Source organism: Pteropus vampyrus, unplaced genomic scaffold, assembly GCF_000151845.1.
Source record: "Pteropus vampyrus isolate Shadow unplaced genomic scaffold, Pvam_2.0 Scaffold276, whole genome shotgun sequence".
NCBI classification, from domain to species: Eukaryota; Metazoa; Chordata; class Mammalia; order Chiroptera; family Pteropodidae; genus Pteropus; species Pteropus vampyrus.
The window spans coordinates 295,977-310,849 of NW_011889057.1; the positions used below are offsets into that span (position 1 = coordinate 295,977).

The 14,873-nt window shown below is 46.1% G+C and overlaps 1 protein-coding gene across 1 annotated transcript; it reads left to right on the forward strand.

Moving 5' to 3' along the window:
• Window positions 1–3,552: 3,552 nt before the first annotated feature.
• On the forward strand, window positions 3,553–7,417 carry TAC3 (tachykinin 3). The gene is made up of 5 exons (XM_011375872.1): window positions 3,553–3,735; window positions 6,093–6,189; window positions 6,385–6,414; window positions 6,895–6,948; window positions 7,344–7,417. The coding sequence occupies exons 1-5, from the start codon at window positions 3,553–3,555 to the stop codon at window positions 7,415–7,417; spliced, it is 438 nt and encodes a 145-aa protein (XP_011374174.1).
• Window positions 7,418–14,873: the final 7,456 nt, after the last annotated feature.

The window sequence follows — 14,873 nt, forward strand, 5'->3', positions numbered from 1 at the left end:
TAGCGATGGGAGAAACTGAAATTCTATTGACCACCTCCCCACCCCACTCAGCCAGTCCAGCATTCTCAAAGTTGTTTCAGCCTCTGTGGTGCACTGGCCATCCTGGGAGTCACCTAACCCCCAAGAGAATGCAGTGCCGATTTTTCTCAAGAATGTACTTTTTATTGTAAGAACTCTCAACTTTTTTCTTCAAAACGCTCTGGGTGTTACTTGATAGTGTTCTTTTCAAATTTGCAAATCTAAAGACCCTTGAATAAAACTTTGTCATTTAATTCTAGGGACGCCTCCTGATTCATTTTCGTTTGGTGGATACCTCCAAAGCCTCCTTCCTTCATCTCTTCTCTGACTTAGTTTAGCATCAGTTCTTTTAAGTCTTTGCTAATCCCAGAGATCAAGGGGCGATCAGTTCTCCCTGCCATTCCCTTGCTCCCCCCCATCCTTGACTCCTGCCATACTCTGTGAGACGCTACATCATCAAAGGACATTATTCATGGTGGACCTTTGCTAAAGCCTTGCTTCCCTGGTGCCAGGGCCTGGGGGCAGGGATAGATGGGTTGGCGAGGGGAGGGAGGCTGACACAGAGATGGGACCCAGGAAGGAGGCTTTAGTCTTAGCCTTCAGTCTTCTTCCTCCTGTACCCCAACTCCCTTCAGCCTGCCTAGCTTGGACTTCCTCCAGGTTGGTGCGGGGAGGAAGGGAGGAAGTGGGAGATGGCTAGGCCCAATTAGAACAACACCTGATCTTCTCAAAGACATGAACCAGTCATGCCATTTACACGTAAACAGCCTCCCACTTCTACCCCTCATCCCACCAAAGGCTCCCAACCCTGGGTCCTGGGCCCTATAATTAGGTGGATAATGAGAAGCTTTGGATGAGGCCCCATTAGCCTTTCACATCATAAAGGGGCCTAGAGTCCTAGCTGCTGCCCTCATTCAGGGGTGAGCATGGGGCTCTGTGCAGCTAGAGTGACTTCTTTCAGTATGGCCCAAGTCCCAGGGTGGGTGGGGTGTTGGGAGTGTGGCATGGGGAGACAAACATTTCAAGACCCTAGCAGCACTTGAGAGGCTCTATGGAGGACCCACATTGTGGGTTGCAGTGTGAGAAGCTGGGCTTGGGCTTCCTTTCTGTTTTATAGATAATTTTTTTGAGCACCCATTTATATGCCAAACACTGTAGAGCTAGAGATCCAACCGCAAAATGACAAAAGTCCTTGCTCCTGTGATGCTGACATTCTGGTGGGGAGAGAGGGGTAGACAGACTTAAAATAAGTGCATGAAGAAAAGAAATAGGTGGGGGATATGGAGTATGGAGTAGTAGTAATTTTAAATAGGTTATAGATTGATTAGGGAAGGTGTTGGTGAGCAGGAAGCTTTGTAGTAAATACACTACAGAGCTATGGTTTTCTCCCCAGTGTCGAGATGTAGAAGAGTACAGGTTACAAATTTCCAGGTCTCTTGGGTAGGTGGGCCACCACTTCCTCTGGTCAAAGCTCATACCAGTGCAATAAAATGATGCAGAGATTCAGAGTGAGAAAATCTGAATCTGAGGCTGTTGTCCAGTAGCTGTATGTCCTGAAGCATGGAACTGAGCTTTTTGAGCCTCATTTTCCTCATCTGAAAAATGGGACTATTTCCTACTCACATGTGGTGATGATGAAAATTGAATGGATTGCTCTGTGCCAACCTTGCAAATGTTCAGATCCTACATCCATTATAAATGCTGGGAGTGATGAATTGCTCTGAAACAGCCTTCACTCTGCCTCTTTCCTCATCTCTTTTAGCAGCATCTTTTTGGGTCTCCTCACTCATCTTGGTTGTAACTCTGACTCTCCCCAGGGGCTCTACCTTAGGTGTGAAAAGAGCAGCATAAGCCCTCTCTACAGTGTGGAGAGTGAACAAGAAGCTTGAAAGGTGAGGGGAGAAGGTGCCTAAATCTCAGGGAGACAGATGAAAGCGGGGAAAAATATAACTGTGTTGGAAAAAGCAATTAAGAAATCGATGCTGGGGTTGGGGACAAGGGTGGGGAAACAGCTCAGCTGTAGTGTTCTGTTCCTCCCTTCCAAGATTATATCAGGAGGGCTAGAAGTTAGAACTCTAGAAGGATGCAACTAAGTCACCCTGATTCAGGGGTCAAGAAGGAGTGGGATGGAGAGGCTGAGGGGAGGGACATTGGCACAGGGGGAAGGTGGTAGAGAAAGCCAGACACTAAAGATCTCTGCATTCAATAGCAGGGAGAAGTACTGAATCTCAGTTCATTTGAGGACAAAGGTGATGGATCCACTCCAAATGAGAGGAGGACAGAGGGTGAAATGAGGACTGGAGGGGATGCCAGGGTCACCTCTCCATCCTCAAGGGCCTGAGCCTCGCTATTCTGTTGTCCTAGTGGTGGGCGGACCAAGAAGCACTAGCCTGAAATTGTTCTGGTTGGGCAAGTCTAGTTTGAAGGTTTAAAAGCAAGGAGCTGGTGGGTGAACAAGGGGAAAAAGAGGCCCAAGGACTGCACATATTGAGCTGGACCTAGCATGGAAATTTTATGACAAACCATACACAAATCATTCTTTAATGTGCCCAGCTCAGGGGCTGTCAAAAAGTAGACTGCTGGATAACTCCAGCCTGCTGCTGGTTTTGTGGGGTGTGTGCGCACGCGCACGTGTGTGTGTGTGTGTGTGTGTGTGTGTGTGTCTGCAGCCTATACCCTCCTTCCCATCAGCCTCCCCCTCCCTTCCAGCCACCCTGGGATTGGTGATTCTCAGCCCCTCCCCCGGCTCCCCCAGACCCTCCCAGAGCCTTTATCAGGCAGCTGGGCTGGAGATCTTGCCACATTCCCAGATCCCCTTTACTCTGTTTCTCTCTTTACAGCAGCACCTGCAGCACTAGCAGCACCAGCAGCACCAGCAGGACCAGCTTTTGTGGGGAGCAAGGCAGTCCTCCCAGCCAGCTCCCTGATCCTGCTAGACCATCCAGCTCTAGGCTCAAAGCTGCTCCACAGGTAGGTGGGAATGAGTGAATGTTGGAAGGACTGGAGCTGGCACCAAAGAAGAGGGGCCAGAGTTAGGAGAAATAAAGGAGGTGGCAGACTTTGATTGGGGAGCAGGGAAATGAGCAGAAAGCAGAAAGAAAGGGGTTGAGAGCTAGTAATGTTTGGAGCCTTTGGGTGCAGACTGATCGTACCATACTAGAAAGTTTTTGCCGAAGTCTTGGGGTTACCTAGTGCTGGAGAATAGAATCCAGGATCCCTCCTCAAGTCGACTTAGAAAATAGACCCATGCATGTCCTGTAAATCTATCATCTTCCTTCAGAACCTAGAGTTCCCAGCACTATTGCATCATTGCTCATTGCCAGGTGCGCATCCTGGGAAAATATTTAATGGAGGAGCAGAGAAGCCAAGCTCAAGGAATATCCCCCTCTGCTCAGAAATACTCACCAGGGCTTGGATGTGGGCACTGAGGACTGGTGAATCAGGGCTACTGGTCACGAATGTTTCCTGTGTTTGCCCCTGCATCGTGTCCTCCTCCCTGCCTTTCCTTCCTGTCCCTTTGCCCTCCTAGGCACCATGCGGAGTGCCCTGCTGTTGGCAGCCATCCTGGTCCTCAGCCTGGCTCGAGGGGCTGTCTGCAAGAAGTCACAGGAGCAGATGGTGCCTGATAGGAGCCACAAGGAGGTAAAGTACTCCTCCAGCTGGACCTACCCTGGCAAAGTACGGGGCAACGTCATGGGAGCAGTGCTCCCGAAGGCTGTAGGAAGGAAAGCGGAGCAGGTGGATTGGGAGTTACCTGGGTTATCCATCAGAGGGCTGGATTTCCCTGCCTCTATAGTCAACTCATGTTTTCACTGTCTCAGGGCATGTCTGTAAGTGTCTCCATCCCTCTGCGTGAATTTGACACCTTGTATGTATGAGGTGCCCTACCAATATAATTGACTGATGACTTGCTGATTAGATGGTACCGTGAGGGGTGGGCCAGGGTGGTCTAAGGCTCTCTATGGTCCACTCAGGTTCTGTTCCTTTGCAGGGGTGGGGGCAGATCCTCTCTATTCCCTGGATGGTATGAAACACAGAATTTTTCTCCCAAATAGTCATTTGTATGCCATTTTACCTATCGGTTATGTGTATTATTTTGTTTTCAAAATTCAAATAAATTCTCTGTTCTCTGCTCATCTACTCCCTGGTAACCTCAGGTGCTCCTAAGATCCTAACCCTTTCCTCTCCTCTCCCTTGACCCCCTCTAGTCACTGCTTAGTCAGGATAGGAAGAAAAAAAAAAAGAACACAAAACGGGTTGGGCCCTGATTTTCAAAGTTCCTCTATGGAAAAGAATAGGACTTGTCAGGGTAGGGCTACAGGAGGAGAGCAAGGAGGAAGTCTTTTTAAGGTTTTGAAATGATAGCAATTACGTTGATACAAATGCTTTTAAGATGATTATAGGTGGAACTTATTACAAATTCAGTGAGTGAAGTCAAATTTCCTCTCCAGCTCAAATCTGTTTAGCATCTCATTACAGGAGGTAAGCAGAGCATTTGAACAATTTGGGGAACGTGGCTGCCTGGGAAACTATGCACTGGGCAGAGAGAGATCGCCAGCCTTCCTCTAGCTGGTGAGGTGTCCCAGGGCACAATAGGCTGGCAGCCTTGCAGGTGGCAGCAGTTGTACCACATCCCAAAGACAAGAGCCAGTTCACAAAACACACAGAGAGTGCCAAATATGGGCTGGACGCTGTGTTCAGAGCCCAAAGTTCCAGCTCAAGATAGAATTTCTGGGTATATTTGCTTTGAGACCTTGCCCCTCTTGGTCAGTGAAAGAGAGAGATGGCTGTCCCACCCCTTCTCCTCGAAGGTCTGTGAAGGTGAGGGAAATCGGAGTGAGAAGAAGGTAAGATATATGAGTGCCTAGGCAACTGGATTGGTCCGTGTGGGGGTGCATCCTGTGTCAATGTGCTTCTGTGTGTGCTTGGCAGCCCAGGGACGTGTGGACTCTGGAGAGAGAGGCACCTCTGAGATTCAAAGTGAGAATCTCCAAACATGATCATTGTCATTGTCTCTTCGTGGCTGCAATGAACTGGGTGTGTGGTGTGTGGTATGCAGTATGTGCCCGCCAACCATCCTGCTGTGCCCAGGTTGCTAAAAAGATCTCTTAGACAATTAAGAACCCTGATTGGCAGCAACTCCAGAACCTAGGGTTCAGTCGTGGGGTGGAGGAGTAAAGGTATCACTCTGAGCTTGCTGCCTTCCTAAAAATTTAAATCCAGGGTAGAAAGGGGGAGAGGGAGAGAAAACCAGAGGCAGAAACCCATGGAGAAGAAAAGAGTGAGAGGCAGTGGTAAACATAGGGAGAGAAACATCCATAGACATAGCACAGAGTGGGGGGATCTTGGGGTTGCAGATGTACCCCAGCTGCCTACTCCCACCTGTTCCCAGGACCAAATCCTGTCTGCAACTCATTCATGGACTACAGACCCAAAGAAACTTGCCCTGTCTGATGGGCCTCTCTTGTGAGTGGGGAATTCATGGCTCACTCAGTGAGGCAACCACATCCTTGGGCAAACTAGTTCCTCACATGCCAGGGAGCAAAGAACAGATGGTCCTGCTCACTGAGAGGTGGTAGGAGCTGGGAGAGGACCTCAAGGGACAGGGGGCCCTTGAGCTTGGGTAGCGTGGCCAACTGTCCCAGTTTTGCCAGGACCATCTCAGCTTGAGCACCGAAAGTCCCACATCCCATAAAGGCCCTTAGTCCTGAGCAAAGGGACAGCTGGTCAGCCTGCGGGGATGCCCAATGTATTTCCTTTACCAGGGCTTCTCAAACCTTGCTGTGCATGTGAGTCACCTGGGGCCCTGGTTAAAATGCAGATTCTCTCTCAGTAGGTCTGAGGTAGGACTGAGATTATGCATTTCTAACAAGCTCCTGGTGGTGATGCTGCTGGCCCACGGACCACACTTTGAGAGCCACTTCTCTTCCATTGTAAACCAGAGGAGACCCTGGAAGAAATAAATGTCAGGTCGAGCTGTGATAGACTCAGGAAGAGACTGTTTATTGTGGGAAAAGAGTGAGTGGATCAGGTGTGAGACCCTTGCCTCAGCCCTCTTTGTTTTTCTCCCATAGAAGCTCCCGGATATCAACCAGTTGCTCAAGACACTCTCTGGCAGTGGCTCAGTCTCTGTGGATGAATTGCTCAAAACTCTGGGCAAAGCTAGCAAGGGTAGGAAGCAGCCCTGGGGAGGGGGGCATGTGGGGATAGGACTGTGAAGATTAAATAGGCCTGGGAGACCCCTTCAGGTGGGAAGAAGACTGGAGGTGGCCTAGTAATTAATTGAAGATTGTGATTTGAACCACCCCCTAATCGTCACTTTCCAAATTCCACTTTCCAGTAACACACTTGTTCTTGGTTTCACAGATCCCAAGACATTGTCACTCTTCCAGAAACGTGAGTAGCCTCATCTCCCTCCCTATCTGAGCTGACCACTTGCCCAGAGCTCTGTGGGTGTGGAGCTCACTGACTATTTTGGCAGGCCCGATCTCAGGTGGTGCAAACAATATGCAACGGTTCGGCTAGCCTTGCCTGAATGTGAGAGGCCCCTGGGAACTGGGAAGAAGCAGGTGTGAGGGGCATGGTGGATTCTTCCTCTGCTGGCTGGTCATTGGAAACCAAGAGGATCTCTTGGTGGCTGTGAAGAGTCTAAGCCAGTCACTTGTTGGGGCAGAGACTTCATGAAATGTGAAGGAGGGAGAGGTGGTCAGAGAGTGTGGGTTTAGGAGTAGCCTGCTAACTGTGAGGAATCAAGCTGTGGAAAGAGAAAAAATCAGAAGGCAGAAATTCAATCTCAGAAGACTTGATATGTGTCTGGGGAAACATATCAGCCTCTCATCATCACTGTGGACAATGTTGGCCTTTTTTTTCCTGCAGGAGATATGCATGACTTCTTTGTGGGACTTATGGGCAAGAGGAACATCCAGCCAGGTATGAATATGTGGAGTACAGTGGAAGGGTTTAGAGGACTGGCCAAAATATGTGGAAGTCAAAGGCTTTATATTTGTCCTTAAAGGGAAAGACAGGACTTTTCTTAACTATAGTGAGGGTTCCTTGGCCTCTTTTACCCAATTAGCTTGGATCCACAGTGCAGCCCTCCCTGGGAGCAGAGTGGGGAGACCTTTGTAAGATAGTCCCACTGCAGCTGGGGAAGGAAGGTGGTGAGGGAGGCTCTGCCTCCTCCCCTTCTCCCAAACGAAGCATGCCTCTTCTTCCCAACTCTGTCTCCCAATGCTGCCCTTCATAGCCAGCCCTTCATTGCTGGGTCAGGGTGAAGGTCACATTCAGAAAAATCTCTCCTAATTAAACTGCTTACTTCGCCCCAGACACTCCTATTGATGTGAACCAAGAGAATGTCCGCAGCTTTGGTAGCCTCAAGTATCCTCCCAATGTGGAATGAGGTAAGGATTGTTGGTAAGGGAAAGGAGAGGGGACTATGTGTGTGTAGGTTGCTAGAAAAGCATTTCCTCTGATGCTACAGGCATCGAATAGTCATAAATTTGCCCTAAAATATGCTACCAGTGCCCAGCACACTGTCAAACACACCAACACTTAGAGGTACGTGCTAGTCTGCGCGCGCACACACACACACACACACACACACACATCTTTTTTCATAGCTTTCCTCTGGGGCTTCTCTGATGGGCAACGTCTGTTGGTTGGAATCTGTTCTCTCCTGATATGTACAAAAGATGGAGAAATCATCATCTGATAATTACAGGTACCACATTCAATTCACAGGCGAAGTGTTTTGCCTTCCAGTCAGGCCGAACTGTTCAGATCATTCAGATCATTCAGAATCTCTGGTTGCTGGGATTCTATTGTGTAGTTCTACACAAAGGTGATTTAGAAAGAAATGCAAGGAACTCTGAACTCTAATGGGGAGTGTCTTAGTCGCTTCGTGTAGCATAGTAAGTAAGAGCATGGCTGTTTGAATCCTGGATCTGCCACTCACTAGCTGTGTCCCTTGACCAAGTTACATAACCCCTTGTCCCTCCATTTTCCTATCTGAAAAATAGGGATGATAATAGTACCTTGCAGGGCTGTGGTTTTGAGGATTGAGTATAGGTTAAGTGTTCGGAACAATGCTGGGCACGCCATGCCGTGTTGGCTTTATGATTGCTGTGGTCTGGGGGGTGTAGGAATTGTCCTAGTGTTTCCCCTGGCTGGCTCTGGTCTGTTTGCCAAGGGTGGTCTGGGCTGGACTCCGGGCCTGAGTGGGCTGAGATCTCTCACTTGGTGTGCAAGTATGAGAGTCTCCCAGGGAAGTGTCTAGTCAAAACATGGAAACTCCTCCTTGGCACAATCTTCCCACACATGACAATAGCAGTTCAGCCGATGGCTTTCTTTGCACTCACTACCAAAGGAAGAAGAGGTGGGGGGAGAGAAGGAGAGAGATTGGGATGCCTCAGTTATCACAGAGAGACTGTTGCCTCTTTCCCTGCTTCCCTATTACACTCATTGGTCTCAAGGGAGACCCAAGGAGCAGGAGCTAGCTCTCAACATAGCTGCCTGTGCATGACTCCCTGGGCCCAGAGATGAGGTCTGGCCCCCCATTCAGTTTGGGTGAGAGGGCGCAAAGAGCCGTAATAACCATAACTCGCTGATTACATAGTACTTACCGTATCATTTTGCTCTCATTAGATGGTTATTTCAGTCCTGCCGACCGCCAGATAATTATACGGGCAGCTATATCTGGATGACATACTCTCCCCCAGCGTTATGCATGGGCCATAAAGATAATTACAGTGCAATTTTCCCATAGTATTTTATACAAATAACAGAAACAAGTGCATTGTGGAAATCTACTTTTACTGCTTGCTGGTGAATCTAGGCTCTTTCACAGGGACTAGGCCCATAATTGCAGCCTTCATAATCTCACCACTGGAGCATTCTCAACCTGTTAGATGCCAGGAAGAATAGGACATCAGGTCCCTGGCGGCTGGCATTTAAAGGAGATTAGATGAGATGAATCAACAAAGATTATTGTATCATTGTATTTCATTCTGGGAAATTGCTGAAAAAGGAAGTGGTCCCTGGGCCTGTCCTTGCTCTGGGAGGTTTCTGGAAAGAGGAGGAGGGACTGTGTGAGATTAGAGGAGCATTAGCACCAGGGCGTCTTGGATGGGGCTGCGTGTATGTCTGGCTCATGGGGATGCTAGGATGATATGAACTTTGTTGCTATATCTTTTGCATAGGCCCCACGGACCATGCACACAGGTGTTTATAAGTAGCAGGTGTTTATAAGTAGCATGAGAAATACAGAGCTGGGAAGGTACAAGCACCTGCAGCTAGAGGAGTTCGGTCCTCTAGCTCAAGGGCTGAGGGACAGCTGTGCATAAGATTTCTGTTCTCTCCTTCTCCCTTGCAGATGCCCTTCCCCTTCTCCTCCTGCTTTCCCAGTGGGTGGTTGGTGGGAGTTTTACAGGACAGAAGATGTGATTTTATTTTTTTGGTCCTCAGAACTTCACTTCTGGACTCCTGGGCTGCATCACGAAGACACCATGTCACCCTCTCTGAGTCCCCAGGTGCATGCACTTCTATTTCTCTTTCTCTTCCCAGCCTTGTAACACTCTTGTGCTTTGACTCCTTCTCCATCCCTCTACCCAACACTGACAAAGAAACTGCACAGTGAGCATCCCCAATCCCAGCCCACATTGACTACAGAGTCCCCTGGCCTCTTCAACAATAAAGGATTTTTACATATGACCTATAGTGATGTATTTGTTTAGTTTGTGGGTGGGTGGTTTTTTCTCTTCCTTGACTCTTCCAGCTATACCATACATACATATATACATATGATATGCACACAAATATCATATATAAATGGAAGTATCTTTATTTTGTATACATCAACATTCCCAGCAGCACCTTAACTCAGTGGTTTATACAATTAGCATCAGAAAATTTATTGATTGATTAAAAAATAAATGAATTTGGAATATGGTTTCTAGCACTCAAAGAATTTCACAGATTAACTTCAGATAAAGGAAAAACAGATACTGTGAAGGGCTTGTCTGTATTTGTAGGACGAGTGTGGGAAACATTAACCCCTGAATCTGACTCTACTCAGAGAAGGGAAATGGGGATTAAGGCTGTGTAAAGACTCAGCCACAGAGGAGGATGCATCTCTAGTACTGTCTCATTATTCTGTCCCCAAATGTTTAGCATGAGTCCTACCACAGGTCATGGGGGTGAGATGGTGACCTGTACACAGTGTTTACAGTCTAGCAGGGCCGTGGACAAGAAAACAATTCTAGATCCCTGCCAGGATGGGGCATGAACAGGGAAGTTACTGCAGTGGCTGAGAAAGAAGGGAGCAGATATTTTCAGTGTTAATTGGCCACCTTAGATATTATAAGGGGAAAACATTTATTTCAGACTCTTCTAATTCCCTGTAATGCTGGCCTAGTACTCCGCCGTATATGTAAGGCACTTAAATGAGAAGTGTGTGGGTGTCTTTTATTAATTTGATGTGCCAACTATCACAGCCCACTGATCCCAAACGGGTGTTCTGTACCCTAATGGAACAGCCTGAAAAATCCTCAGACTCTCTATCTTAGCCTGGCGCAGGGGCCTTGGCCAAGCCCCTGAACTTCCCTGAAACAAGCCAATGTTCAGCTCTCCCAGGGAAGTGTAAAGACAGGGCCATGGAGCCCAAGGCCATTTCCTGTAGTGCCTTCACCCCCGTGAAAGTTCTTTCCTCTCAGAACCTGACTGGGGCAACTTTGGAGCCATAGCTGTATGGTAGGACAAAGGAGGAAGGAGAGCTCACTTCAGGATTCCTAGTGTCAGATTTATTGCTAGAGGTCAAAGAATGCCCTCATCCCAGATCCTCAAGACTTTCTCTGGTGAGTCATCTTGTTGGCTTTTCGAAATTATTTATCTAGAGGGTTTAAAAGTGGTATAGCTTTTGCAGAGTCTGGGGAATTTATTTGGGTCATGAAAGCTTCAAGAGGTGGTTCTGCTCAGACTTGGGAGACTGGTGTGCGTGCTGTGATGACACAAGCGCTTTGCTAAGTAGAAGCATAAATGCAGAAAGGTCGCTCTCTGGCGGAACTGACAAAAATTGCAGGATTCCAGGAAAAATGAAAACATTTTAAATCTGATTCTTGTTTTTAAAATGGAATGGGTAGATTACAACAAACTAAAAAGTTTTTGTACAGCAAAGGAAACCATCAACTAAACAAAAAGACAACCTACTGTTTGGGAGAAGATATTCGCTGATGATACATCTGATAAGGGGTTAATATCCAAAATTTATAAAGAACTTATATGACTCAACAACAAAAAACACAAACAATCCAATTAAAAAATGGGCAGAAGACCTGAACAGATATTTTTCCAAAGAGGAAATACATATGGCTAATAGATATATGAAAAGATGCTCAAGGTCGCTAATCATCAGAGAAATGCAAATTAAAACCACAATGAGATATCACCTCATACCTGTCAGAATGGCTATCATCAATAAATCAAAACACAACAAGTGTTGGTGAGGATGCCGAGAAAAGGGAACCCTCAAACATTGTTGGTGGGATTGCAAACCGGTATAGCTCCTATGGAAAACAGTATGGAGGTTTCTCAAAAAATTAAAAATGGATATACCTTTTGACCCAGTAATTGCACTTCTGGGTATTTATCCAAAGAAAACCAAAACAATAAATCGTAAAGATCTATGTACCCCAATATTCATGGCAGCGCAATTTACAATAGGCAAGATATGAAAGTAACCTAAATGCCCATCAACAGACGATTGGATAAAGAAATTATGGTTCATATATACAATGGAATATTACTCAGCCATTAAAAAAAAATGAAATCCTACCATTTGCAATGACATGGATAGACCTAGAGGTTCTTATGCTGAGTGAAATAAGTCAGACAGAGAAAGATAAATACCATATGATTTCATTTATATGCAGAATCTTAGGAACAAAAAGAACAAGCTAATCAAAAACAGACCCACAAATATAGTGGACAATTTGATGACGGATAAAGGAGTGGGGTATTGTGGGGCTGGGAGAATGGTGTAAAGGGTTAAAGAAGTACAAATCGGTAGTTGATAGTTGGTCACAGAGGTGGGGCGCACGGCATAGGGAATGTAGTTAGCATTAATATGACGGCTAAGTGGAGGGCCAGGAGAGGGAGAGAACAGATGGGGGGATCATTTTATGAACTATATAAATGTCTAACCAATGTACTGTATGCTTGAAACTAATTTAATTGAAGAAATTTTAAAAAATAGATGGGTGAAGGAATTCTGGCCCTCCTCTTCTTGTAAAAATGTTGATGCCTAGGGATACCTGGTAAACAAGTTTTTGACTGAGTTCATGGCCCTTCTCCATTTAGTTTTGTGTATGTGTGTTGTTGTGATTGCATCATTACTTATTTAAAACAGATTTCAATATTAAATGTTCTGGATCCAATTCCACAGTGTGTGGATGGGGAGGTTTCCCCACTCCAACAAGCAATGCTCCGACACTATATACCCAGAGATGGGATCAGATTCCACGGGATGAGATCTTATTCCAAGACTGCCCCCCAATTTCAGATGCCAATCCAGGCCCAGCTTGTTATCTGTGCCTCTGACTGGCTACAGATCGAAGGTTCCTGCGACCTGTTCCCTGGGTTCAATTAATTTGCTAGAGCGGCTCACAGAACTCAGAAAACCCATTTACTCACTAGATAACTTGTTTATTATAAAAGGATATAATTCAGGAATAGCCAGACAGAAGAGATGCATAGGGCAAGGCACGGGCGAAGGAGCATGGAGCTTCCATGCCCTCTCTGAGTGCACAACTCTCCTCCTTCGGAATCTTCAAGTGTTCACCAACCTGGTTGCTCTCTGAACTTTCAGTTTTTATGAAGGCTTCATTACATAGGCATCGAGGAATAGAGTGAAGAAATAAAATAGAGTCGCTATAGTCAAGCTGCTAAATTACTAAAGTAGGTTGAAGCATGAAGAAATGATTGTATTCTTATTTTTAACTAGCCTGGGCACTTAAACTTTTGAACTTTCCAGTCCTGCCTCAATGCCTGGATATACACCAAACCTCTAGATAATCCTCTGATTATCCCTTGAAGGACTAAGGATAAAATGTTTATGTATCCAGACCATCTGACGTTCATTATCCAGACCACGGGTCATCTAGAGGATTACCATGCTGGACCAATCCAGAGGCTAAGAATATCAAACTGATTCTTCTCAAGAATGTACTTTTTACTATGAAAACTCTTAGCTTTTCTTTCTTCCTCAGAACACTCTGGGTATTGCCTAGTTGTGTTACTGGTTTGTAAACCCTAAGACCCTTGAATAAATCTTTATCATTTATTTCTAGCCAAAGCCTACAGAATCTTCCAGAGTTCACTTGATACCATGATTAAGTCATTGACCATCGGTGATTGATTCTACTTCCAGGCCCTTCTCTCTCCTCCCTAGAGGTCAGGGGGTTGGGATCACTGCAATAAAGTGAATATTGCAATAAAGCAAGTCACAGTTTTTTGGTTTCCCAGTGCATATAAAAGTTACGTTTACACTATATTGTAGTCTATTAAATGTACAATAGCACTATGTCCAAAAAAACAATGTACATACCTTCCTCTAAAAGTACTTTATTGCTTAAAAAATGCTGTTCATCATGTGAGCCGGTTGGAAGAATGGCACTGATAGACTTGCTTGACACAAGGTTGCCACTGTTAAAAAACAAAATTCAAGCAAGTAAATTTAAAGATCAAATTGGCTTTATTCACCAATTCATGAATCGGCAGCCAATCATGTAGCAAATAGAAAAGAGCTCTGAAGGGCTGTAGAAGAGGAAAGGCTTTAAAGTCAGAAAGAGAATGGGACAAGGAAGTTATTTTGCAGAGTGGATTGTTCCAGGCAAGGTCACCTTCCTCTGTGGTTCCGCAGGTCCAATCAGGCAGATTACCTCACTACTGCTGACTAGGAAATTCCAGACTAATTGGTTAAGATTACATTCCTGAGAGAGGTTTGAAACGGCAGTTACTTTAGGTATTAAGTCTCGGTTTGGTAATGTAGGCATAGCACAAGTGACTCCATTTTGGGCCTGTGGCCTCTTTTTTAACAGATGGTTAAAAAGATCGTTGGTTAGAAAGATTGAACTGGCCCAACGCTCTTGTAAGTCTTGTAGCCTAATGTCTTAGAGTCATGCTGGAGGTTTGTAGTCTATTGGTTGTATGATGTTCCACCTCAGGGCCACTTCCAGCTGTAGGGGTTGGGCCTGCCATCGAAACATTTATCAGTCTCCAGCTGACCCTTTCAGAGAGAGCTAAGTGAGACTGCCTGCTTCTGAACAACAAGATCAGGTCATATGGTTGATTTTGCACCTCCTTGCTCGTAAATATGACGTTTGGCAGCATTTTATATTATGCTTGCTTTCAGTATTATCTACCACGAGCTAGTGAGGTTGTAGAAAAGCGGACGCACGATCTCCCAAATTCATCAAAATAACTGATGACTGCTGAACAGCCAAACTGGCTTAGATCAGTTGGCATCATCCTGTGTGTCCCCCTCTTCTCATTCATCTATCCAGGAATTACAGAATTCTATCATCTGCCTGCCCTGGCTTGTACCTGGCTGCCTTCTATCATCGGGCAGTGGTAGGATGAAACAGGAGGGAAGCCAAAATAGAAGGGTCCAAGAGCTTGAGGGGTTCCTATGTATTGAGAAGAGAGAGACCTAGAACAGGGAACGAAATGAGAGCTTGGAGTTGGGATAAGGTTTTTCACTTCTCCAGGAACCAGGGCGAGGAGGAAGTGGCCCTCCATCTGGTGGATCAGAGCTTCAGAAACGCCAGAACTAAGGGGGTCGGAAACGCCCCAGGGCTGCGAAG